This window comes from Drosophila innubila, assembly GCF_004354385.1.
Source record: "Drosophila innubila isolate TH190305 chromosome 3R unlocalized genomic scaffold, UK_Dinn_1.0 2_E_3R, whole genome shotgun sequence".
Lineage (NCBI taxonomy): Eukaryota > Metazoa > Arthropoda > Insecta > Diptera > Drosophilidae > Drosophila > Drosophila innubila.
This window is the reverse complement of record NW_022995380.1, coordinates 21,238,519-21,264,585: the sequence shown is the minus strand read 5'-3', so window position 1 is coordinate 21,264,585 and position 26,067 is coordinate 21,238,519. Positions and strand designations below refer to the sequence as shown.

Sequence of the window (26,067 nt, the reverse complement as noted above, 5' to 3'; positions counted from 1 at the left end):
TTGTAGCTGTTGTAGTTGTTGTAGTTGTTGCTGATTTTGCTTGGTCTCACTATTTACTGTTGACTTTTTCATGTACTTGCCAGCGTCGTTGTCAACATTGCAGTTGTTGTTTTTATTATCCATAACACAAACAAAACGAGATGAAGCTGAATCTGGAGATGGAGTTGGAGATGGATGTTTTGCGTGCAATTCTAAGAGGAAAGAGGATACTGAAGGGTAAGCAGCGCAGCGAGGCGCCAACATTTATCATTTATGATTTACCTTGGCTTTGGCCAACTTTTACACTCTTGAAGTGGAGTTTAAATAGAAACTACAAACTAATTATCATATCATATTGTTACATTCGTAGTTTAAAAGCAATATTTAAAACTTAATAAGATCCAAGTGAATTGATAAATCAACACAAAACTTTAGAAATCTTTTACATAAAATATTTTGTCTAATTCTGAGTTGAAACGACTTTCTTTAATTCCATTTTAACAGATTTCTTTTAAGTTCCAAATAAAAATTTGCATCCAAAATTATTTATAATCATATACAATAAAAAATTTAATTTTTAAAAATATATAGTTAAAACGACTTACTTTAATTCAATTTTAACGGATTTTTTTGAGTTGCAAATAAAAATATGCATCCAAAATAATTTATAATCACACAAAATAAAAAATTTTATTTTTTAAAATTATAAGTAATAAATATATTATTTAATTCAAATTTAACGAATTTTATTTTATTTTTAAAAATTATTCTGTATAAATATATTATTTAAATTCGTTGTTCTTTTTGTTATTGATTTAAAATATCCTTATTGATACTTATACTGTATAAATATATTATTTAAATTCGTTGTTCTTTTTGTTATTAATTTAAAGTTTCCTTTTCAATTTTTATAATGTTAAAAACGTTTCGACCATTCCACTTGTCTGTCAACTATTCAATCACCGAAATTCGAAAAATAACGAACAAAAAAATCTAGTGAGTTTTGGAGCAATGTCAAATGAGTGACATTCCAATGTCACTCATAGACCTTTTCCCACAGCGTCTGGAAATACGAGCTCCGGACTTAAAATATATATATATATATTGTTTGAAAACCTCGCAAGCTCGTAATAATATGGCGGATCGGTCCAACAATGACAGAGGAAACAATAGCAACAACAATAATGACCCAGAATATCGTAACTTTAACAATCGCAATCGCTTCTTCCGGATTCGAAATCGTGAAGTGCCAACCGAACCGCCCTACATTGCATTTGTAGGGAATTTGCCCAAGGGTCTAGTTCAGGGCGATGTTATGAAAATATTCAATGACTTCGATGTGAAGAACGTACGCCTAATCAAGGATCGGGAGACGGACGAGTTCAAGGGTTATGGCTATGTGGAATTCGAGACTCTTGATCAACTGAAGCGCGCTCTATCCCGCAATGGACGCATTAAGCTCGACAATTTGTCGGCGCCACTGCGCATCGACATTGCGGATAATCGCCGGCAGAACGGTGCTGGCGGTGGTGCTGGCGGTGGTGGCAACAATGGCGGTGGTGCAACATCCAGTGGCGGTGGCAACAACGACAATCAGCGTCGCAACTATCGACGCGACAATAGTGTTGGAGCACAGAGCTACCATGGCCAATACTCGCGTAAACAAAATAGTCCCGGAGGTCATTCCAGCTCCAATTTCCAGATGGACCGACAACAGGGAAGTCCTCGACATGGTGGCAACTATCACAACAACAACAACAGCAATCGTGGCGGCGGTCGTGGCGGTGGCATGAGACGCTCCACAGGGCGGGGACAGCTGAACCACGATGGCTTCCAGGGCAACGACGGCAGCAACAGCAGCGAGTTTGGCTCCATTGGCGGGAGTCAGGATACCTCCAGCTTGGGAAGTCCTCGTCAGACTGTGGAGCCGCACATATCCTCAACCAGCTTCCAAAGTAGTCGCAGTTATCCGCACTACAACAACAATTACAACAATCGGTAAGCATGTTAGAGTATCTCAGCAACTCACTCAACTGTCCACTCTTTATTCAGTTACAACAATCGCAATAATGGCAACAACTTTGGACGCGGCGGTTCGCAGCGTCAACGCAGCATCAGCAGCGACAGCGCCCGTTATGCCAACTTTGGCCAGAATCGCACCCGGGATCGTCGTGGTCACTACAATCCCAATGAGCGTAATGCGCCTCAAACTGGTGGCAACAGTCCACCGATTTCCTGCTTGGATGACGATGATCGTCCCAAGATTATTCTCAATCCTCGTACTGTAACCGAACCCATCAATGCCCTGGCCAAGACCAAACAGGCTGCCATTATTTTTGGCAATGCCAAACCACGCGATGAAGCTACAGCTCAGACTGAAGTCAATGAGGAGGCTCTAGATCCTCGTCCTGGCGGTAGCCGGCCAACAGCGGACCCAGAGCCGCCAATATAAAAAGTTTTAAATCATAACACTAGTTTCTAGCTTAAAATGCGAAAATTACTTAATCACCTTTTATTGTGAACAACTACAAGTGCTACTGGAAACTACACCATTTTACAGAAATGATACCAATCCTCTTAATCTGATATACTCTATCCCTACACACCCTACACTCAATAGAGCATATCTAAATTGGCGGTTCGTTGAATAAACTTATATTTATATTAGCATTAATAACCAGTGTCAACAGTCTAGTTTATCTCAACAGAATCTCAATTAAGAACAGAAGTCAGAGGTTCTGTTTAGCATAAGATTTATCCCATTTTTAAACAATTTTATAACTTGGATCAGAAGCATAATCTTAAATAAATTTTTAATCATTATTTTGATTAGATTAATTGGTTTGGACTATCAAAATGTATCTGTTAATTATTGCTTGATATAATCCCTAACAAATTCGCCTGCCATTTGCTCCTGTTCTTAAATGACCCATAAATTTCAAAAGTTAATGCACAGTGACAAAAAGGTGGGGAATTGAGAGGGAAGGAGACAGAACCACATGGAACACCTAAGCTTGGGGGGGGATGGGAGTTGGCCAAAAGGACATTCGCAAAAGGACACTTAGACGCGGCATTAACTAGTCAACTCGAACTAATTGAATTGAATGAGATTAAAGAATTTCACGCCGAAATGAAGATGTTGGCGGCCAAGCGAGACGACGTCGCGAATTGAGTTGGGCACACTCGTTTGTGGAGCTCCTGGTATTTATGGTGCCAAGATTTACGAGCCACAACAAGGAGGGCACTTGCAGCTGAAATTGAGCCGCGAATTGTGAGTGGCCTGGCCAACAAGCAAATTGGCTTAATTTCTTTTTAATTTGCTTCCGCTGCCTGGACCTTGTTCACAGCAATCCCAAGAAAATTCAATTTGAAAAAGTGGATCGCTTCCCCCGTCCCGGACATGAGGTGAACTAAACAACGGAACAACTCGACGGCCAGTTGAGTTTCAATTTCTTGTTTCCATTTACATTTTTTGCCTGGCCTGATTTTGTCCTATGTCCTATGTCCTCGGCCTCAAAGTCAATTTACGCACGAACATTTTCAATTTTCTTCGACGCACAAACCGCAGCCGCAACCCCCACCCTTCCTGGAGGTACTTACACTTGCCACCACCCTTAATTTTGGGTGCTGCACTTTATAGAAATCCCGCGTAAAATTCACGGCATTAAAAGACTTTTCTTTCTTCATTTTATTTTTATTTCTTTTGAAGTTTTGCCCACTGGCCCCGTCATTTTATTTGCCTTTTTCTTTAGCACTTTTCCGCGTTTTTTCCCCGGTTTTTCTTTTCTATTTTCCATTCTTTTTTTTTCGTTTCGTTTCGTTTCGTTAATGTGTCACACGCACTTTATAAGCAATTGTTGTTGGTGTTGTCGTTGTCGTTGACGGTGTTGGCGTCTGGCAAAGTTGACGATGTCGACGCCCATGGCGCAATTATTATGATTATTAGGTACAGCTGCACTTGGCCAGCAGCAACAGGAACAGGAACAGGACCCTCCCAGGGCGACAGCCACTTATAAACAAAATTGTAATTTACCTCAGCTCAGAATCCAGCTATTCCAGCTTTCAGCTTCTGCTTCCTTTTTTTTGCTAGCATTTTGAGCCACTTTCATCAGCATCAGCATCAGCCACGTTGAAGTGTTGTCCTGTTGTCCTGTTGTCCTTGCTGCTGTTGTTCATTAGGACGAGCTGAGTTTCTGGACTCTTTGGATGCTGTGAATCGCCTCGGGGGTCACGCGTTCATAATCGCGCTGAATGACTTCATAATGAAAATATTAAAGGTGTTTTTTGTTGTGTTGTTGCCGCTTAGCCGCCGCTGGCCAGGATACATTACATTGGCCGGCAGGAGTCTTTCTCAGCACAAAAGGCGCAAAGTTTATGTTTATGTCAAGATCAGGGTCGGGTAATGTGGGCGGGGCAGCTGCCCTTAGCATTTCAGGGGAGTAATTTAATAATAAAGCGTATATTTCTTTTACTTTTTAGACCCTGTATTAAAAAAACACAAGGTGTCAAACAGCCATAAAATATATAAATTCTTGATCAGCAAAAACAGCCGGGTAAATACAAATATTTCTGTCTGTCTATAAGGTGTAGAGAAATTTTTTTTTATGACTTTTGCAATATTTTTTTATGTTATTATGATTTTCTTTTTCAATAAGTACAGGATCTCTCACAGTCGAGTTTGCTTGACTGCAACATTTCTGACAATTTTTAATTAAATGTAAGTGCAAAAGCTGAAACTGCATTATGTGCTAAGACTGTGACCTAAAGGTCATCAAAGAGTTGGTCAAAACGGAGCATAAATGGCAATATTTGATATTGGCAACAGATACTAGCTATGATAACAGCAATCAAATTGTATTTGCGCTTTCAACGAAACCCCAAGAAACAATTAAAGCAAAACCCCAGACAAGTTGCCTGAAGTAATACATGCATACATATTTTAAATGTAGTTGCGGCTAATTGTCATGCTATCGACGATGTCTTATTAGCAGCAGCAGCAGCAACAAGAACAACAACAACAAGTACAACGATGAGATTAAGAATGGCAACAAGCAATTCAAGCCAAAATTTATGCAACCTAAACGGGAGTTGAGGGCAGAAGGAGCAAACACACAGGAGCACACAGGAGACAGGACACATACACGATGGAGCGATAACAACAACTGTGTGGCACTGTGGCATATTAAGTCAAAAACGCTGCGTCTCCAATGGTCGTTGGTTTTTCGGGCTATTAAAATGCTAGCATTTGCAAGTTTATCTAAAGAACAACAACTACTACAACGAGGCCGGAGATAATGTATCGACAGGACAAGGAGGTGAGCGCAAATCTGGACGTGGACATTAATGAAGAGAGACAGAGAGACAGATAGAGAGAGAGAGAGGGCAGTTGGGCAAGGAAGCGACCAGTACAGTAGAGTCCATTAAAAAGGACTAAATGGCAATTAAACATTTGAAGCTTGGCCTAGGAAGCTGCTCAACAACTGACCGTTGCCTTTGCCTGTTTGCTTTGCCACTACCAAACGAGAGGGGGAGTGGGAGTGGGAGTGGCAGTGCAGAAGGGGACAGTCAGCAATTAAGGCTCCCTTTGCACTTGGCCAAGGACACTTGGCAATTAAGCCGACAACGACAACGACAACGGTTGGCAAAAGTTGGCGCTGCCAATCCCTTAGCGACAATTTCGGTAGTATTTTTACTCTCTCCACTTCTTCTTCTTATATTCTCTGTGTGTGCCGACGTTATCCTTTTTACCTATCTGGACTGCACTTGGCTGGAAAACTTAAATGAGTTTGTTGTGCAGCCCCAAAGAGCATTTAAATGAGCTGAGGCACAAGTTTTGATTGGCTCGCTTGAAAGATTTATCTATGAGCTCACTGACCCCTCCACCTCTCCCCTAGTCTATTGAAGTAACTATTAATTTATAGCATATACGCATACCTCAGATCTTTGGGCACAACACATAGTCCATGTCAAAGGGCATTTCTCGTAAAAATGCCTCAGATGCCGAGTATTCAAAAAAGGCAAGTATCGAGGTATTATGTACTTCTTAGATGTTGCTCCGTGGGGCACCCACACAAGACATTGTCGATATGCTCATTTAAAATAATTTATTGCAATGAGCTGACACTCATTGCCAGTTAAAAGTGGCATGCCACGCTGACACTTGAAGCGTTTGCCACACACGCATTTATAAATAAATACTTATCGAGTCGAAGCTGAATACGAGAAACTCAACTGAAACTGAGGCGGCAAGATAAATTGCGCAAAATAGGAAAAATGCTCTAATTAAAATTATGCACAAACATTTTTGGAATTTCAACACGACATACAATGGAAATGGTAAATCGGAAAATCTTGAAATTTAGAAAACTCCAAATCTTGATAGCACTCATTCCCCCTCTCTCTCTCTCTCTCTCTCTTTCTGTGTCTCTGTCTCTCCTATTCTCTTTCTTAGCTGCCTGCTTTATTGATGGCGTGCCAATTAAAATTGATTGGAAATTCCTTGCATGCCACGCACGTGGGCGACGTCGTTGACTTTGTTCTAAGCAGCTGCCCCAAGAAGTCGTCCTGCCACCAGCTGCAAGAATTAGCATACACTTTTGGAATATATAGTATGTCATGTAATTGTTTTGACAAAGCAGCAAATTCACATATTTAATTTTATTTAGCAAAAATAATAATAATAAAATAAAAATATAAATAATGGAATCAAAAAAAATTAAATATGACCATTTTTTTCCTTCAAAATCATTACTTTCTTATGGTGTTTAAAACATTTTGAAATAAAGCAAATATTTTTGAAAATAATAAAAACAAATTTACCAATTTGTTCCACTTAAGAAAATTACTCGTTTGTTCTCTCAAATATTTTATAAATATAAATAATTGAATCCCATTTCTGTAAGTATTTTTAAAAAATGAAAAACAAATATGCCAATATTTCTTCTCTTCAAATAAATTTTTGGGAATACTGTCCTGACAGTTTTACATAGATATTTATATGTTTATCACGAACAGTGCCTTTTGAAGTCCTTTTGACCATTTCGCTTGACTGCATTTGAAACTCATTTGCCGTTTTTGTCAATTAACACTTTTGTTAAGTAAGCCATAAACATTTTGGCAATCTCGAATTGCAGCAGATGGTTAAAGACGTGCATTTAACCCTCATTTTTGTTAATGTAGCAAATAAAATGGTCACCTTAATGGATTTCTGTTACGCGGTCTAACTTCAAATTGGACAGAAGGTGACGTTCAAATCGTCAGCATACAGTTCACAGCACACACTTGCCACACGCCACACGCCACACACTGAACACTGAATGTTGCACACGCTGTGCAGTTGATTGTCCTTGAATCGTTGCTGCTGCCACTTAATCCAATCGCGCACATGTTGAGCTCTAACAATGGTTTCAACTTCCTCCCCATCCTTGTTCAAAACAAGGGAAAGAGGGTGACGTGTATGTACCTTAAGCGGCTTTCACCTTGACGTTGCAGCAACCACCCAAAATGCTGCCTTTGGCTTGATTTTCGCACCCGTCTAGACCAGAGAGGGGGAGGGTTGTCTAAAATCCTGGTGAGGAGTACCAACTGTTGTGAAATTTGTACGTGTGTTTTTGTGCTTCGAGAGACTTATCACACACACGCACGGATGGACGGACAGCAGGACAGACGGACAGACGGATAGACGGACAAAACTACCTTGCGGGGTGTTGACTCCAGCCTCAGCCTGACGCATTATGATGTATTAGTATTAAAATTAAAAGCACTGTCCATCAGCATTTGACATGCGTCTCGATCCCGAAATCCCCTTTGGCTGCTCAGGTTGCCATTAATGAAGTCTTTGTTAGGTTTTTGGCTGTTGCCTAATTAATCCTGCAACAAAATATGGGCAAGTCATGACTGTGACTCACTTGTCAACTCTCCATTCTTACACTTGCTATCTCTTGCTTCTCTTGAAGTCAACATCTGCATCTGTCTTTTGACTGGCATTCACTAAAGACCGCCACTTGACGCAATTGGTGTAAAAATTAAACAAAATATGAATCCCCCATACAAAATAAACAACAACTACAATTCGAGCTGCAAATGAAACATCATTCAGCTGTCAAAATCATTAAGAAATGTGAAATCGCTTAAATGTGGCCGCCACAGATCTTGCAACAAACTGAGCTTTCATATTGTCCCCCAAAAATAAGAAACAAAATTTAAGAAAAATAATGAAACACATGTACTGACTTAACCAGACACATGGCAGCCCATCCACACAAGCCAAACCTATAAACAAAAAAAAATATTTTCAAATTAATGCCTGCCTCATTTGGAGAACTGAACTCAACGGTTCCACTTGTCACACGTTTTTTTGTCAGTGCCGAAACATTTTTATTGCAGATTCGTGAGTTTTGCCGCAAATAGCAGCTCGGCTTTTTCATTTTTATACACTCATACCCCTGAGTGGAAAACATGTAGAAGGGCATAACTCAGAGATCTGAAGATTTATATAGTCTGTAAATTGAATATGCTTAAAATGTATTGAATTTATCTATTGCTTTCTAAATTATTGCTGGCAAGGTTGAATAAAAGACAAACAGCGATTCATAATTAAATTGGGGAATTTTATCTCGACTATCAGTTATCCTGAATATTGTGATGGAAGATCAGTTATTGTATGATACAAAATTCATAATTTATAAATTATGATGGGTATTTTACTATTTAATTCTGAAAGCTTTATGTGCTAAAAAATCAATTGTTGCTCAATAGAATTCTTATTTATTTAACTCCGTATTTTAAAAGAAAAATAAAGCTCCCTCTTGACAAATAATGTAATAATGACAATTCAAACTTCAACAGGGTATTTCCTAAACCAGCATTGCATATCATCCGTCAATTTTTTCAATATTTTGTACGAGTTTAGCAATAAAAATGCCCAAGCACTTGAAGAAACTGTCCTACAACGAAGTTGTTCTCTAACTTCCCACTAAGCAGGGCAGCTGTTGAGACGAAGTCCATAGAGTTGGAATATTTAGTTCATCTCGTATGACATCCGCATCCGATACGACCATAATTGACGATTGTCTCACTCGCACTCTGTCGTAATGAACTCCGCAATGGACAAGAGGCATTCAAATTTCGGTGCGTTTATTGAAATATGAACGAATGACAACGACGAAGGCGACTCGGCGATAAAAGTGGCAGAGCGAACAAAATTTTCATATAAAGTACCTTTTGTTGGCATTTTAATGGTGCGCTTTATGGAAGGATTAAGCACATAAACTTGTCAATAACTCGAGTGCCTGAGAGTATGTGCGTACTCTCCACAGTCTCCCATTTCTCATCTCACATCGCACTTCTCGCATCTTCCATCTCCAATCTCCGGGACCGTATCCACTTCTTAATAATGTCACCGCAGACGCTTTGACTAACAAACACACCGAATGAGCCATTTTATTTATGAGCTCAACATTAAATTGCCGCCGCATATGGTGAACCCAAGAGTTGAGCGACTTATTAAGTACAAAAACAACCGAAGGCATTATTGATATCGGCGGCCCAGAGGTCACATACACACACACACATATAAACTTATGCTCAAAGTGGGAAACTAAATCGAAATCTATCTACTTTTCAATGACTTTTATAGGTATATACTCACAGTTGTGCTTAGTAAAATGAGGCTGAATTACCTATTATTATAATTATGATCTGAAATCATTACAGTCATTCACATACTAAGAAGTAATTCGTCTTACTGAAATTGTACTTACAAATATAGTTTTTAATTTCTTTTTTTGAAGTCGCCAAATTATTAAATTAATTTATTTTTGAATTTTTGTCAATGTATACACTGATAAAAAAAATGTTCTAAAATCAAGATTTTGGTCTCAGAACTAAGATTTTTGGTCTAAAAAATGCTTCAAGAACATAAAATTCTTAAATTAAGAGAACACATCTTGATTTTAAGAACATTTCAAATAAAACCAAGTTCTTATTTTAAGAATAAATGTTCTTAAAATTAAAAAATAAAATAAATAAAAATTATTTAATATTGCTATAATCTTTTTTATTTTTAAATTTTGATTTATTTAAATTTTATTTTGTATTAGTAGTTTTTTAAATGTTGTTTTAATTTGTTACGAGTGGGATTCGAACCGGCGCTTACTGCTTCACAATTGAAGCGGTCTCTCTAACCAGAGCGCTACGGTGCCACTATTTGTTTGATACGAAACAGTACCTATTAATACTTTCCAAACAATTTAAGATTTTTATTCTTATATTAAGATTTTAAGATTTTTTAGATTAATAGTCTTAAGTTTAGTAATTTGGTCTTAAAATAATCTTATTTTAAGAACAAAATATTTAAGATGAATGTTCTTGATTTTAGAACTTGGTCTTTTTTTTCAGTGTATATATTTTTTTTATATTTTGTTATTATTTAATTTTTATCCGGTTATGATAAACTTTTGTGCATTTTGGTATTAAAATATTTTAAAATTTCAGAATGTTTTTTTGCTTTAATTTTATTATTATTATTTTTAATTTTTCTTCTGTATTTTCAAATATATTTATATTTTCTTTTTTTCTCTGCATAACATTTTTGCTTGTCAATTTAGTTCTCTACACTTAACTTCCTTAACCTTGTTAATATTGCAGTATGTGGAAAATATCTATTGATTTCTAAGCGCTGAGAAAACTCTAAATATTTCCACTCTGCATACATCCGTTGAAACAGGACGATGCTTAGCAAAGCTTTTAGGAGCCAGACATTTTTTTTTTGACTGGGAACCATGCGAAACCGAGGCAACCAAATTGCAAGCCATCCAGAAGATTACATGACCCGCGGCAATTATTTTACGATGCACAAAGGTATTGTTAAAAGGCAAAGGAAGAGGCAAGCAGACTGACTGGCTGGGAAGGGGTGGGGTGGGGAGGGGAGGCAAGCAACCGGCACAGAATAAACAGGCAAACAAGCAAAACAGCCAAGCAAAGTCAAATATGTTGAAATGCGGCCAGCCAGGATGCGGATGAGAGTGGATCAGGATGAGAAGACGAGAATTGAGAATGGAGAATGGCAAAATGGGTAAGAGCTTCCTTGCCGCAGTTCAATATGCAGCGGCAGGCAATATTAAAATATCTTAAGGATATTATGTTATTACGCACACATTACACAACGAAATGCCGGAAGGAACCGGCGATGGAGACAGAGACAGAGACAGAGACGCAGAGAATGAGACGAGGAGGAGGAGGAGGAGGAGGCGGGCGACTCCACTCAAATGAGATAATTCCCTGTAAAATAATAATAATAAAATAAGCAGCCGGGCGAGCGGTAGATGGAAGACCTTCCCCGTGAACCGCTGGCATACAGTTTTTATGATTTTCATGCTTCCATCCCCTCCCCCTCCACACTCCTGCCACTCATTGCCAATTTTAAGTGCTTTTCAATATGAGGAAAATGCATTAAAGGTATCTCAGGGCAGCGTCCACGTTGCGTTTGCTTTGTTTGCCCAACGCTGGGATTTGTCTGGCCGCCGGCCACGTTGCCACATTGAAGCACAATGTTTGAGGCAGGGGCATGGCATTGGGAGTGACGCATAAGTTAAGGGATTTTCGTATTAAAACAAAACACAATTCCCCTGCAGGGTTGCCACGCAAGCTGTCGAGTCAGCACGAAAATTGTGTGCTGTGCAAATCGGGGACAATTTTTAGTTTTGATCTAAATGCGTCAATAAATTGTAACACTTTCAGTCCAAGAAAGAAACGACAAAAACGAAACAAAAGTCATTTAGAGCTTGCCAATAAAAAAGCCGCCGAGTTGACTTGTCTTTCTTGTACATTACATTTTCTTGGATTTTGTTTTTTTTTTATTTTTTTTTGCCACCTCAGCGATTTTGGCCTTATCAATGGGACTCGTTTTAAAATCAACGCCTGGCTATTTACGAGTGAGTTCTTTAGCTCACATGGGTTTTTGTCTAAGTTTCTCATTTCATTTATGGCTGTGAATGAGCTCGAAAACTTATCGCTCGTTGAGCATCTTTAGGCCATTTCAAAGTTGGAGATGGACTGAAGTCGAGTTGGAGTTGAGGCCGGCAATAAAAGGGAATGCGATAGATACACGGCAAAGAGTTGCCACAGTGTCGAGTCTAATCCAACAATCATTTCAGCCGTCTCGCTCTAATGCGAATATTTGTACGCTATCTCGCTTATTCTATCTCTGTGTTCGTTGTGTTGTGTGTGTTGCAAATTTATCGCTGCTGATAAACGTTAATAAATTAATTAGAATTATTGAAATGCGTACTACTGTGGCTGATCCTGTGACTCGTCCTGTTCGCCAGTTGCACTTCGTTTGCTGCAAAATGCAAACACAGCCATGACCAGCCATTATGCGCTGATTTGTGTTGCATGCTTTGCGGCGTGGCACAGTGCATAACACACATACACACACAGCTGACACTGGCAGTCTCTGCCACATTTGAAAACTGCCGCACACACTTTGAATTAGTTTGTTTGAACTCGACGCTTATCTCAAGTTGTAGATTTTTGGCATTTTGTAGTCATTTTTGGCTGCCTCGTCAGGCACGCAACGCATTTGCATTTTGGCCAACTAGACGACTGGTCAACTGGTCAACTGGCCAACTGCACAAACGAGTGCGACACTTTTATCAATTAAATTTACGCAACGCATAAAAATATTGCCTAATGATTTATGCGCCACTCACAAATTTCTCTCTCCACACTTTGGCAACAAATTCAATAGCCAAGTCCTCTGGTTTTGGCCACCTTTTCATTCTCAGTCTCACAACTTTTAAGCGTCTTGTTGCGTTATTTTTTTTTTTTTTTTTGCATTCGTTAATACCATTAAAAGTTTGCAGCCCGCTTTCAGACAAAGTTTGAGCACTAAGGTGCCTTTTTTATTTGGCCGCCAGTGTCCAGACGTGTTCGCCCCGCAGGAATTTTGCTCAAGGTGCCGTAAAAAACAGCAAAAAAAACCCGGTAAAAAAAAAAAAAAAAAATTGAATAAAACTTTTTTAGCGCACAAATGTTTTGCTGCTAATTGAAAATATCTGTTGGGTTCAATTAGACGACGACTTTTGGCGGCAACATCGACTTGCACCGTGCGGCAACTTAAGCGCTGCCCACACAAACCGCCTTAGCCAGAAACTTGGACAGTGTTGGGCAATGGAGCAAAAAAAAAATGAGCGCGCTGATTTAAGCACTTTTTGCTAACATTTGAAATACCCAGTAAGCTTCAAATTACCAAGTGAGGTATTACAAAGTGATTTGCACTTGATTTATCAAATACATTTTTAAAGTAAATGGTTACCATCATATTTTTAAATTTCAAATGAAACACATGCTCTTAAAAATCAAAAATGTATAATTAATTTTGTTATATTATATAATAAAATAATTTAAAAATATCTTCATTTTAATCTTAAAACTTTTTTGAGAAATTATTTACAACGAGGGTATCTTCTGGCTTTAAATTCTACACTAGATTTTTTTCACTTACTTTTCCACATTTTTTTCAAAATACTTTTCTCGCACTTTGTGTGTGTCTGGTATTTGGCTAACTTGCTAGCTTGTTGAGGTTAAACTGATAGAGCTGGCAATTGATAGAGAGCCATGATTCGATTCGATACGATTGTTAGCGCAAATTAAAAGTTTCACAAGCTTGTGGCATACAAATGAGTTGCAGGCTACCTGCAGCTAAGGAAGCTGCTCAACTTGCAACAAAGCAAAAAAAAAAAAAAATTTCATGTTTTGTTAACTCAATTTAAATAAGTTTAAACTTGCAGCTAGTTTGGTATACAAAAAGCATTTAAAGTATTTAGAAAAAACAATAAATTGTTAACTTAAATTAAATAATTTAAAGCTTACAGCTAGTTTAATACACGAAAAAGATTTAAAGTAGTTACACAACAACATTCCACGGTCAAAGTCAATTAAACTTGGCTGTAAGCAATGAATCAAGCCAGCTTAAGCGTACAACATTTTGCCCTTTAGGCTATTAGGTATATAATTAAACAAAATCAACCGTCAAGCATCAAATGCTGAACACAAATTGTCAATTAAAAGGTATTTAAACATAATACCCAGGTCACGGCGCTCGGCAAGCGTTTAATCCACGTAAATTAGTGCAAAAATCAAGTGGATGCGATACCTTTTGCCGCTTGCTGGCCTGCTGGTTTGCTGACAGTGCCACATGCCTCCTGCCCCATTATGCCAGCCTGCCCCATGTTGCACGGCAAACACGGCGATGGCAGCAACCGACACCAATAAAGCCAACAAAGCGTTTTTAGGGTTAAGTCCATGTCAAAGTGTCAGTTTAGTATCGGTATCATGTCATGTTGTTCCACAGATTGTGTGAGCGTGTGTGTGTGTGTGTGTGTGTACGGACGGGGGCTTGTGTGTAAGGTGTGGGGTTTTAATTTCGTGTGCGGCAACATGATGCCAAACGTGTGGCAGTGTCTCCCCTTTTTGTTGTCTGTGCGTTGAGGTGCAACGTTTTACTAATGAATTTAACAAGGCTTTTGGACCGTGTCTGGACCAGGCTGCACGTTGCACGTTGCACGTTGCATACTCATTAAAATGTCAGTGCAAATGAAGTTGGAGTTGGCGTTCCGTAGACTGGCATCAGCTGCAGTTTGTTGCCGTTCTGTTTATCCTGCCAACATATTTTTCAAATGTTTCGTTTGCATAAGTGAAAGGCCAAAAAGGAAGATAACGATGCTTGGTCCGTTGTTGCCATGTGGCCAGGACACACACACACACACACACACACATGCACACACAACATTGGCGTCAACAATGGCGCGCAAATTTACGGGTTACCTACGCGACTAGAAGCAGGAAAAGATGGAACATCTTTTGGGGGATTTGGCTGGACAGCTGGCCATGTGTGCGGCTTATTATACCCTTACAATGGGTATTATAAATTTGTGACAAAGTGTCTAAGGAGTTGTTGATAAGCTCCATTGATATTTCGCAGTTTATATGTTTGATAGTGTCTTAAACATTCTGAATAAATTTGGCTAAAATTTAACAATTATATCATTTAGCGGACATGAGAACAATCAGTCAAAAATCGATTACCAGGGTATCAAATCTTCGGTGTGCCGTAGAGCAGCATCCTTTCTTGATTAAAATTTACTTATATGCACCATGGAGACCCTGTGGCAGTGGCAGCTACTCTCCTGCCCCCAAAGGTTGCTGTTAATCCAATAAAATTGCGTAATTAAATTTGTGCTTCATTTGGCGATTGTCATGAACAACATTGTTGTTGTTGTTGTCGTTGTTGTTGTTGCTGTTGCTGTTGCCACTGTTTGTTGTGGTGACAAATTTAAAACCTGTTGTGTGCCTGCCACACCCTCGTCCACACAACTAAGGCAACCCTTCAACAAATCGCAGCACACAACAACAGCAACGACAACAACAATTGTTGTACACGTAGTAATTTTTCAATTGCTGCATAATTGAAGGCAACCAACATCGAGGACTCACAGGATACAGCAGGACAATGCCTCACGTGCCGCAGCTGCAAAGTATGCTACGAATTTTTTTCTCCCCGACATATGAAAAAATTGCACAAAAATATTGACAGCCAATGGCAAATTGTCGCCAGGATAAAAGTCCTGGACGGGTGTGAATATCGAGGTGTGGACATTGGTTGCTTGTTGATGTGTGGTTTTGTTTTTGAGGCATGCCACACACACACACACACACATACTCGGGGGAAAACGGCAGTTGACTAGCAATTGTTGAACAGTTTAAAAAAACGATTTTTAATTGTTGAGTGTTTGCGGTTCGTTCACAGTACGGAAAATGATGCAGGCGTTGACTGATAAACAGAAAACTCGGCGCAATTGTGAAATTGATAAACATATAATAATAATAATAATAATAGTAGTAATAAGAATGCAAGACGACACGGTGCACGCAGTTTCCGGAGGAAGTGTGTGGCAACGAGCGGGTTCAGATAACACAACAAGACGCAACGACGCCAAGCTGACTCAAAAGGCCGCTGACTGCAAATGGTGATAAGGATTTCTTATGATTTGCAACATGCGGCAACTTTAAAGTGCGGCAAACCAAAGTGCGCAGCAATCTAAACGAGGCATAGTTGAACTAACTATTTAACCGAACACAACTGACCACCAAGTACCAAGTACCAAGTGCCAAGCACCGACCGTCTCTTTCGGGCTTATCAGCATTGAGTCTTCCTTAAGCATTTGGGTGTACTCATTTTGTGGCAGCTTCATTCAATCAGCGCGTCTGTTGCACAGAAAAAGCGCAACACATCATCATTTCATTCCCTTCACATAAGGAAAAAATATTTATGTACTAGCATACACTTATGTTCAAAATAAGAATCACTTGACTTTAAATTTGAACATTTTAAATCAAAATTGTTATGTTAAAATGAATTTCCAATTTTTACTCAACTAACTCAGAAATTGACCCTTCTTTTTTTTTTGTTTAGAAGTTACTACAAATAAATTTAAATTCACAACATTTTCATGCGAAGTTTTTTAAATTAAATTCAAATTTTTATAATTTTCTGTTTATTTTAATATTTTTGCAATAATTGTAATATTTTGTAATTTTCTGATAAATTTAAAAAATATAAATAATTATTTAACGCCCACTAAAGACAGTCGACAGAATGATAAATAACTAATTAGAGTTTAAATACAATTCTAAAAGAAGAATGTAAAATGAAAAAATTAACTATATTTCAAAGCTATATTTCATATTTCAAATTTCAGTTTTTCTTTTAGTCTTAAAGTCAAGTGCTGCTGTAGTTATTCATGTGTCCATTAGTGTATCTGCTTATATATTTTGATAAGCGAAACTGCGTCTGATGACAGTGCGATGTTTGTGCCAGATTTTTTTGCATGTGGTTTGCCTTTTGATTCAGTCAGCTTGCGATTAAAAAAGGATATGATACGAATACATAGTCATACTCGTCTGAATATTGTGATGAAATGTAATTTAGCACATTTGACTACTGAGTTTGCTTTCGGCTGCTGTCGCAATCGCAATCGCAATCGCCAGTCGCTTTTCGCATTTCACATTTCGCTTTTACGCTTTGACTTTAATTAAAAAGTTGTTGCGCTTTGTGGCAAACAGCGGGGACAGCCCAAAAGCTATTCATATTCATATTCATCTTCATATTTTGATATGATTAAAATGTGCCTGAACTAGCTTAAAGCTGCAGCAGCTGTTCGAGTCGAAGCAAAGCCAAAAGCAAATGCACTACGCAATATTAGTATGTGCAAGATATTAACAGCATATTTGGCATAACAATATGGCCAGTGGCAGGACAACATGGCAACAGGAAACAATTTTTCATAGAATTCCAGTTTTTATTAGCCACTCCACCCACAAGAACACACACACACACACACACAATAACAACAAGTACAACTCGTTATATGACTATGCATAAGACAAGACTGTGGCATGCTTGCATTTTTGCTTAGCTTTCTTCAGGCAAAGAACGAACATGCCACAGACAGAGAGAGAGAGAGCGAGAGAGCGAGAGAGAAGCGAACTCATAAGACAATATAAAGTATGACAGCCATTTGGCAACACTTTGCTTTTGGCCAAAACCAAAACCTCCTTCAGTGCAGCAACCGAGGCCAAGATAACTTTTTAAATTGTTAATGTGCGCGCTCAGACAAAAGAGCTGTCATAATTCGCAGCAAAATATTGTCACCAACGCAGTTTTCTGGGTGTTCACTTCTCATATGATGCCAATTTACAACGCCGCCTGGCAACACATTAGCCAGCCCATTATAGCCCAGTCTTTTCTTGGCTTCATTCTAGCCGGAACTGCGCGCCATTTTCTAATATTGTAACGGATGTAATTAATATGTGCAATGAATTGCCCATCCCATTCCATTTCAGTTCTTGCTTGGACAGTTGGCCAAATGGTAATGGCCCTTATGGCAATATAATAAGAGATAATCAAAGAGATAAACAAAACAAAAGGTCCGTCCTGGTAAACAAATACTACAGTGGTCACTCTGCAATTAGAACTGTACAGCTTCAATAGTAATTCAAAATCTCATAAATTTCAGAAAGAATTGGATAGATGCTTGCATTTTTATCCAAAATCAAGTAGAATTTGCCATGCTTTTATATTTTATAATTTATGCAACCCAAGGAAATTTTCCACTTTATTTATTTTCCAACATTTTTTATACAAAGAAATGGTTTAAATGTTTTTCAAAACTCTTTTCTACGTTATTTTTAAATTATTTTTCTTTTGAAATTTGTGTAATTTCATGAAATATTTTTAAAAATTTAGATAAGTTAAGTCGAGTAAGTTCAGAAATAACGTTAGTTCCAACAACAATATGTATGCATATAGATCTTCTTAGAATAATACTATAGAAATATTATTGAAAATAATCAAAATTTTCTATATTATATCTTTTTATACCCGTTTCTCAAGAAATAAGTTAGGTAAACTATAAATAACTGCTAAATCTATATTTAAAACACAGAAATCGAAACCAACCGACAATCTCCCAAAAATGTATGGAGATTTGAGAGATTTTCGGTTGGTTTCGATTTCTGTGGCATCCCTGTTAATTTTCTTAATATTTCTATAAAGTAAAACTATATTTAAAATATGTCTTTATTCTACTCTAAAGCCAAGTCAAATCTCTTTGCTTTTCATTTCAAATCCATTTGCATGCTGTTAAATCCTAGTGTATAACTTAGTAAATCCAACAATATATAAAATTAAATAAAATACATTTGCAAATATTTCCGACATTCTTAACTAAAGACAAACACTGGAAACAATTATCAGCCCGTTCTTGTGTCAGTTTATTTTAGAGTCATGTCTTTTCCAATCAAATTGGACAAGTCCTTGATTGTCGAATATAGTGCCAGCTTTATGTTTTACATGGAGAAGCACAAGCTGATGGATATCATGAGTCGTCTGCTGGCAGAGTTATCTGTGGAGTCCGTGGAGGATGTTCGACAATGGATGGGCCAGAATATACGTCGGATTGCAATAGATATTTACTCCAAGGCATTGAATGCATTTCATCTTGGAATTGCGGCGGATTATTTTCAGCTACCCAAGAATTATTTTCATCGTATTGTGATGCATGGCAGACCCGGATCCGGACGTCGAACCTTGGCCCATGTGCTGGCCGAGCGTTGGAATCTTCTCATCTTGGATGCGGATGCATTGACCTATCACCACATCAATGGCCATCAGCAGGATAAGCATGCGCTGTTGCTGCAGAAGGGCATTGAAAAGGATTGTGTGATCCAGCGATCCGAGGCAATTGGCAACATTATACAGCAGCGTCTGCTTAAGGAGGATGCACTGCAACGTGGTTGGATACTCTACAACTATCCCAACAATCGCTGTGAGGCACGTGAACTCTTCGAGGGCTTCACTGTGCCACCGAATCGTTTGATCTTCCTGCAGATCGATGAGCGCATGGCAAGGATGCGGCATCTGATGAGGAGCTACACTCCCAGTCCGCAGGATAACATCACCTATCTGGAGCGACAGATGCAACAGTTTCGCAAAAGTGAGCCCCTACTCAATGCCTACCTCAGTCATCGGCGCGAGGTGCTCTATGTGGATGCCTCCGCCTGCTTTGAGACCGTCAAGTGCCAGATCATGTCGCAGTTGACCAAGACGCCCTATGTACTCGGGTTTAAGTACGGCGAGAGTGGAACACTCGACTAGCTGCGTCTTCTCCAATTACATTCTGCATTCTTCATTCCAAATAAATTATTAAATATGCTCGCAACAAAGTTGCCTTTAAAGACTGTACAAGAAACCGTGTTCCATAATTTCGTCATTCTTTTGTTTATTATTTACTCAAGTGGTTGTAGTTGTTGTTGTTATTATTATTATTATTTTATATGGAGACGGGGCTTATCAGCTTTCTTTTGCCCCACAACGCGACAACAGTTTTGAAACAATCCAAAAAAAAAGCGTAAACATTTTCTCGTTTAGGTAAACAAAAAAACAAAAAAACCGAGAGCAGAAAGTGATTTAAAATTATTGCTATTTGAATTTTCCACCGCGAAGGGAAGAGAACGAGAGAAAAAAATTGTTTAGAAAAAACAATAAAAAGAAAAACAAATGATTTTATGACCACAACTTAAGTGCTCAATTTTTAATTGTTTGACGACGCTGATAAGTAGCCGAGACAAAAATCTCAACCCCGAGAGAGAGAGAGAGAGAGAGAAGGAAAGAGAGAGTAGGAAAGTTGCTGAGCAGCCGCTTTTATGGCACCCAAAAGTTCAATCAAAGTTTTTTACTCCCTGTTGATTTAACGCTGCCCGAGGCCTTGGCGTTTAATTAGCATCGCAGGTTGATGGCTATGACGCAATATTTGGCCAATTTGTCTCCTCCCCAGAGGGTCGTAGCCACAAACGACAGCGGAAAATAATTTAAGAAAAACGCACATAATTATTTCGATCAAAAACAATGCAATTTATTGCAGCACACGGTGGTTTTAGCGCACCACTTTAATGTCCAAATTGAAGCAGCAACGTTTGCCACTCACCGGATCCTGGAGGGCCCAACGAATGGTATATGGACTAATGGGGAACTTGGCCTCAATGGGCACGTCCAGCGAGTAGGTCTGACGTTGACCACTTTTAACCGGACAACTTGTCGACTGGCAGGCTTCACGCTGCATGGAGATTAGCGGCAACAACTCGGTTTCACTCTTGACCCACACCAAAGAGGCTTCCAGAGTATCCGCATCGAATTTGGGTGTGAAATCAAAGCTCATTTTGGACGGACGGCGTCGGCGAATGTGGCAGGCAGCTCTTTGTGCCGCCTGGGGGCAAGGATCCACACGCACCTCATCAACGGTGCACACATCCACACTATCGACACAATTCTGATAGTGTACCACCTCAGCGTGCGACAAAGCGGCAAGCAGCAACAGCAGCGACAGCGACAACAAAGATTGATGCAACATGGCGCGTTGAAAGTTGAAAACAGAATGCGACGATCGCATGGCTGATCAATCGGATCGTACCTCAGACTCAGATTTAGTCTGTCTTATCACGCGTAGGTCATAGGTGAACTATGTTCAGTGACAGAGATAAGCCACAATCTGCTGCCCTGCGACCATCCATAATCCTGATAAGGATTGAGTTAAATCATTGCTGATAATTAGCTGACAATTCGATGGCGTAGCCCACGTTTCACTCGGTTCTAAGGTAACTGAACTGATTACTGTAGCAACAACTATTCATTTGCATTCACTGAATAATTTACTAAATAGTTGACTATTTTTCTGTTGACAGGCTAACATACCGGCAGACGTTTGTCAGACCAACACTATGCTACATCATAATTAAGCGCTGAAAATGTAACAAGTAAATAATGCTGCAGAGGAGTGTGCTCTATTGAGAGATACTCTGTAAATTATAATATACAACAAAACATATTTTTCACACTAGGAAAAATTTTAGTATGCTGAATAGCTCCTTTTTTATACATCAGATTCTTATTTAAAATTTTCTGCATACAAAACTCTTTTTATATTATATATATTAGATAGTTATACAAATCTTGTAGACTCTAAGATGAATGAACTCATTTATTCCGATCTATAAAAAATAACATATTTTTTTAATATAAAGAGCTTTCCATTTCTAGACAAATTTTTATTTTTTTCTTTGAAAAATTTTTATACATTAATATCAAATTAAAAAACTTCTATCGTTTGAAGGTTGAGTGCATAGTTTTAAATAAATTTTTCTTAAAATCAGATATCTCAGCACTTTGTTACACAGTGTAAGCCGTCTCTCCTGTGTGCTCCATACGACACGTATATCGACACGCTTATCAGGAGACAGAGAGAGACAACATGGGGCAACGTTCACATAGAAATAAGACGGAATGACAGACAGCTGGACAGACTGAGAGGCAGACGGAATAGTTGTCAGTCACAAGCTGTGCGCACGTCTGAAATTTGAGACGATTCCCGCGAGAAGTGCACTTCAATCTTCAATCGTGAATGCATCGCGGCTTGTAGCTGAATTTGGAGCTGATGCTGATGTTGAAGCTGAAGCTGGAACTGGAACTGGAGCTGTCAATATGCGAGGCCATGACGGCAATTGCACGGCTCATTTGCGGGCACATATGTCAACAAAGCTACAGCAACAAATTTGACTACATAAAAAGTGACAACATTTCAAAAAATACTCGTATATACAAGCTACAAAATATACATGGACCACACTCGACCCCTTGACACGCTTTAACAGCACACTCGTCTTAAGTGTTGCCGCAATTTGATGCAACAAATTTTATCATGCCCAAAGGAGGCAATTAAATTGGGGAAAAATAATATCTAGCAATTTTTGAATGCAAAACATGTTTTTTTATTCTGAAACGCAAAACAAGTTTACCACAAAAATTGAAAGAAAAGTTTTGCGGCAAGCGCATAATTAAGAGTCCAGAGTCCAGTCAAAGTTGATGAAAACACGTTTTCCGCTTTCCTCACTGTGTTTTTTTTCGCATAAATTATAAAAATATAACTTTTTTTTTTTAAATATTTCCCCTTGCGTTGGCCTTTTTATCGGAAACGACTTTGCGCCTTTATCAAGTCCACTGAACGGTGAATCAACAAAACCAAAAGCAAAACCAAAACAGAATTAATTCATTAAAGAAATATGCAAAACATTAAAAAAGTATATATAGCTGAAAAAAAAAGAACAACACCAAAAACAGAAAAGATGATGAAAAAAATGAAATTTATGTTTTATTACTTAATGAACTTACCGCAAATTAAGCCAAGGGTGGCCGAGTCCAAGTCCGAGGTCGTCAACGACGCCTTGTCTTCAATTAATATGCAAAAAATGTCAACACCAGCGGCTGCTGCTCATCAACCAAGCAAAAGAACTGAGTACCGAGAACTGAGAACTCAACTGAGCACTGAGTGTAAAGTAAATGTTGAGTCTGAGACAGGCCAAAACAGGGAAACAGGCAAGTGTCCGGCAGTTGTGTGATGAAAGCAAATTGGTTAGCAATTAACGACAAGTTTTTTAATTGAACACGTGTTGAAGGAGTTGGCCAAGCCGTGAAGAGGATTAATTAAAAGCTAGGTACTTTAGCTTAGGTTCAGCTGTAAAAAGAAAAAAGTATTGAAAAAAATTTCAAATGAGCTTTGTAGCTTATATTCATTGATAAAAATCTCATCAGTTCAATCAAATTACAATCTTAAATATAAGAAATAATCTGAATATAAATATTTTTATTGGCATGACAACTTAACTTAAATAAAGTCTGTTCCCAGATTGATAAAGTAAAAAATATCACCTAAAATAACCCAAAAAAGTCTCGGAACAATCGTTGCCTGCTCCTGACGCTGGCAGACTGATAAGAAAGTTGAATTTGATTACAAGCTAAACAAATTCGAATATACGTTAGTATATAAATATATGTAGAACATAATTAAAATAAATATGTATAAATCAAATATGAAATGATCTCATTCAGTCGATTTGCGTGAATGAGCAAGAGAAGAGCATGAACATCTGTGTAACACTAAAATTGTTGTTGCTGCTTTTTGCTTGCCTCTTGGAACAAACTGTATGGGCAGAAGGTAACTCATTAATTTACAAGATCTTATCAGCTAATAAACAAAAAGATCACTTGCAGATGAACCGAACTGTGGCTATTTGAATGAAGTGAGCTATGCGAATCCAACGCATGTTGCCGACTTGAGCGAATTTCCCTGGATAGGCCGAGTGGGTTATCAGAGTAAGTACACTGAAAAAAAAGACCAAGTTCTAAAATCAAGAACATTCATCTTAAATATTTTGTTCTTAAAATAAGATTATTTTAAGACCAAATTACTAAAACTAAGATTATTAATCTAAAAAATCTTAAAATCTTAATATAAGAATAAAAATCTTAAATTGTTAGGAAAGTATAAATAGGTACTATTTCGTATCAAACAAATGATGGCACCGTGGCGCTCTTGTTAGAGAGGCCGCTTCAGTAGGCGGAGGTTCGAATCCCCCTCGTAACAAATTAAAATTACATTTATAAAATTACTAAAACAGAATAAAATATAAATAAATCAAAATTTAAAAATAAAAAAATATAAATATAAAAAATAATTTTCATTTATTTTATTTTTTGATTTTAATTTTAAGAACATTTATTCTTAAAATAAGAACTTGGTCTTATTTTAAATGTTCTTAAAATCAAGATGTGTTCTCTTAATTCAAGAATTTGATGTTCTCGACGCATTTTTTAGACCAAAAATCTTAGTTCTGAGACCAAAATCTTGATTTTAGAACATTTTTTTTATCAGTGTATGTCTATAAATTATGACTCAAGGGAAATACCGATGAAACTCTCATTAATAGCTGATCATGGCATCGAGTACAAGTGTCTGGCTGTGTTGATCTCTAAACAACATTTGTTGGCGCCTGCTGAATGTTTCGTTGAGAAGAAACTTATTGAAACACAAGTAAAATGGGTTTTGCTGGGTGATTGGAATCCAAGAAATCCCTATTTGGAGCCAGACTGTGACTCTCAGCAGCGTTGCAATCCAGAGACGCAGCTAATGGAGATCGAGGAGATCATAATACAACCGAATTACAATAATCCATCGTTTGCCAGCAATATTGCTCTATTGAAACTCGTCCAAAGTGTTAACTTCAGCAGCCACATTCGTTCTATTTGCCTGCGAGCCAACAAATCCATCTCTTATTTTGGTCAATATTTTCATTTTGGAGGATTTGCTGTCAATGCCAGCATTCCACACAAGTTAAAAGGTACTACACAAATTCAAAAACCTCTGCGCACTCGAGCAACTCTCTATGGCTACAACTACATAAGTGAGGCAATATCCGTATCACTGAGTGCTCTCTGTGGCGACAGTAATCAGACCACGCCGTTACTCAGAGGATCTCCACTGATGGCTGTGAATGTGGTGGGAGGGAAGCCACAAAGCTACGTACTCGTTGGTTTACTACAGATTATGAAGAATGAAAAAAATTCCCTCGTCTTTATCAAAGTACAACCGCACATCGAATGGATAAAAAATAGTATTCAAAGCATGACAGACACAGATTAAAACATATTCCAAGAATTCTTACTGAGATCCCAGAATACTTATGATGATGTCAGTCAACATTTTTCAGAAGTAAATATCTTAACTCTGTACTCATTTAACTTAAATTAAAATTAGTACAAGATACTATTCAAAATTTATTTGTTGCACTCAGCCCACATTTTTTTAAGCAGTTTAAACTCATTGACAAAAAACAAAAGTAGAAATAACTTTATAAGCTCATCTATAACTTCAGATAAGAATAAAATCCAATTAGAAAATTAAAGTGAAAATTTGCACTTCGATATGATAAATAAAATAAATGTAAATTGTAATGAATTAATAATGAACAGCTATGAACTAAAAGTTATACATATTTTGTTGCTTAACTAGAAATAACTTTTTAAGCTGATCTGTAACTTCAGATAAGAATGAAATTCAATTAGAAAATTATAGTGAAAATTTTCACTTCGATATGATAAATTAAATAAATATAAATTGTAATGAATTAATAATAAACAGCTTTGAACTATAAATTATACATATTTTGTTGCATATCCTTATACTGGATCTGAAATCAGAACAGGTTTCAGTACAACAAAGAGCAGACTTAAGTAAATGTTGTATCTTTTTAGAGAACATCTCAGAGCTTGTTGGTAAAGCAAAGCTGGCCATCATTTGTGTGGCAAATGTAGCTTGTGATTTGCAAAGATTTGAGCGCAAACACTAATGTAAAACTTGTATCAACGCCTGCCTCTTCTGGCTCTAATGTGGGCGGCGAACTTGGCCAAATCACCTCAAGCGCAATAAAAAGGCAAATGAAAGCCGCCGCCAAAGAGACAAAACGAAAAAATAATGAGTACTCAGATAGGAGAGACGAGTGGTTGAATGAGTACTCGTATCGTGAGGATTTTTATTTCTTGGAATAATCTGGCAGCGAGCACACGACTAATCTTCATTTAATTTCATTTGCGCCAGAGACTGAAACTGAAATTGAAACCGAAATCGCAATCGCAATGAA

At 37.9% G+C, this 26,067-nt stretch overlaps 4 protein-coding genes and 1 long non-coding RNA gene across 6 annotated transcripts; 3 read left to right on the top strand and 2 right to left on the bottom strand.

The window, feature by feature from the left end:
- Nucleotides 1-1,021: 1,021 nt before the first annotated feature.
- On the top strand, nucleotides 1,022-2,653 carry LOC117790548 (GATA zinc finger domain-containing protein 14). The gene is made up of 2 exons (XM_034630025.1): nucleotides 1,022-1,977; nucleotides 2,032-2,653. Exons 1-2 carry the CDS (start codon nucleotides 1,115-1,117, stop codon nucleotides 2,429-2,431), a joined length of 1,263 nt encoding a protein of 420 aa, XP_034485916.1. The 5' UTR covers nucleotides 1,022-1,114; the 3' UTR covers nucleotides 2,432-2,653.
- A 16,069-nt stretch (nucleotides 2,654-18,722) lies between these two features.
- LOC117790900 (adenylate kinase, chloroplastic) lies at nucleotides 18,723-19,803 on the top strand. Its single transcript, XM_034630511.1, has one exon. The coding sequence runs from the start codon at nucleotides 18,827-18,829 to the stop codon at nucleotides 19,694-19,696; it is 870 nt and encodes a 289-aa protein (XP_034486402.1). The 5' UTR covers nucleotides 18,723-18,826; the 3' UTR covers nucleotides 19,697-19,803.
- Nucleotides 19,804-20,428: 625 nt separating this feature from the next.
- LOC117789950 (MD-2-related lipid-recognition protein-like) lies at nucleotides 20,429-20,970 on the bottom strand. The gene has a single exon (XM_034629162.1). The coding sequence runs from the start codon at nucleotides 20,946-20,948 to the stop codon at nucleotides 20,475-20,477; it is 474 nt and encodes a 157-aa protein (XP_034485053.1). The 5' UTR covers nucleotides 20,949-20,970; the 3' UTR covers nucleotides 20,429-20,474.
- Nucleotides 20,971-22,530: 1,560 nt separating this feature from the next.
- On the bottom strand, nucleotides 22,531-22,818 carry LOC117791670. Its single transcript, XR_004618089.1, has 2 exons — nucleotides 22,763-22,818; nucleotides 22,531-22,591 (listed from the first exon to the last, which is right to left on the bottom strand). It is a non-coding gene; the product is annotated as an uncharacterized LOC117791670 (long non-coding RNA).
- A 667-nt stretch (nucleotides 22,819-23,485) lies between these two features.
- Nucleotides 23,486-25,395, top strand: LOC117791208 (phenoloxidase-activating factor 3-like). 2 transcript variants are annotated; one of them, XM_034630895.1, is made up of 3 exons: nucleotides 23,486-23,585; nucleotides 23,642-23,743; nucleotides 24,358-25,395. In XM_034630895.1, exons 1-3 carry the CDS (start codon nucleotides 23,510-23,512, stop codon nucleotides 25,068-25,070), a joined length of 891 nt encoding a protein of 296 aa, XP_034486786.1. In that variant the 5' UTR covers nucleotides 23,486-23,509; the 3' UTR covers nucleotides 25,071-25,395. The 2 variants fall into 2 exon arrangements, with proteins under 2 accessions (XP_034486786.1, XP_034486787.1); XM_034630896.1 differs by having other exon boundaries at nucleotides 23,532-23,585; nucleotides 23,631-23,743.
- Nucleotides 25,396-26,067: the final 672 nt, after the last annotated feature.

Excerpts from the sequence above, each read along its gene's own strand:
- LOC117791208 (XM_034630895.1), top strand. The coding sequence starts at position 23,510 with ATGAACATCTGTGTAACACTAAAATTGTTGTTGCTGCTTTTTGCTTGC. Across the intron at positions 23,586-23,641 it reads ACAAACTGTATGGGCAGAAG|ATGAACCGAACTGTGGCTAT; the intron begins GTAACTCATTAA and ends GATCACTTGCAG. Across the intron at positions 23,744-24,357 it reads AGGCCGAGTGGGTTATCAGA|CTGATCATGGCATCGAGTAC; the intron begins GTAAGTACACTG and ends TCTCATTAATAG.
- LOC117790548 (XM_034630025.1), top strand. The coding sequence starts at position 1,115 with ATGGCGGATCGGTCCAACAATGACAGAGGAAACAATAGCAACAACAAT. Across the intron at positions 1,978-2,031 it reads AACAACAATTACAACAATCG|TTACAACAATCGCAATAATG; the intron begins GTAAGCATGTTA and ends CTCTTTATTCAG.
- LOC117790900 (XM_034630511.1), top strand. The coding sequence starts at position 18,827 with ATGTCTTTTCCAATCAAATTGGACAAGTCCTTGATTGTCGAATATAGT.
- LOC117789950 (XM_034629162.1), bottom strand. The coding sequence starts at position 20,948 with ATGTTGCATCAATCTTTGTTGTCGCTGTCGCTGCTGTTGCTGCTTGCC.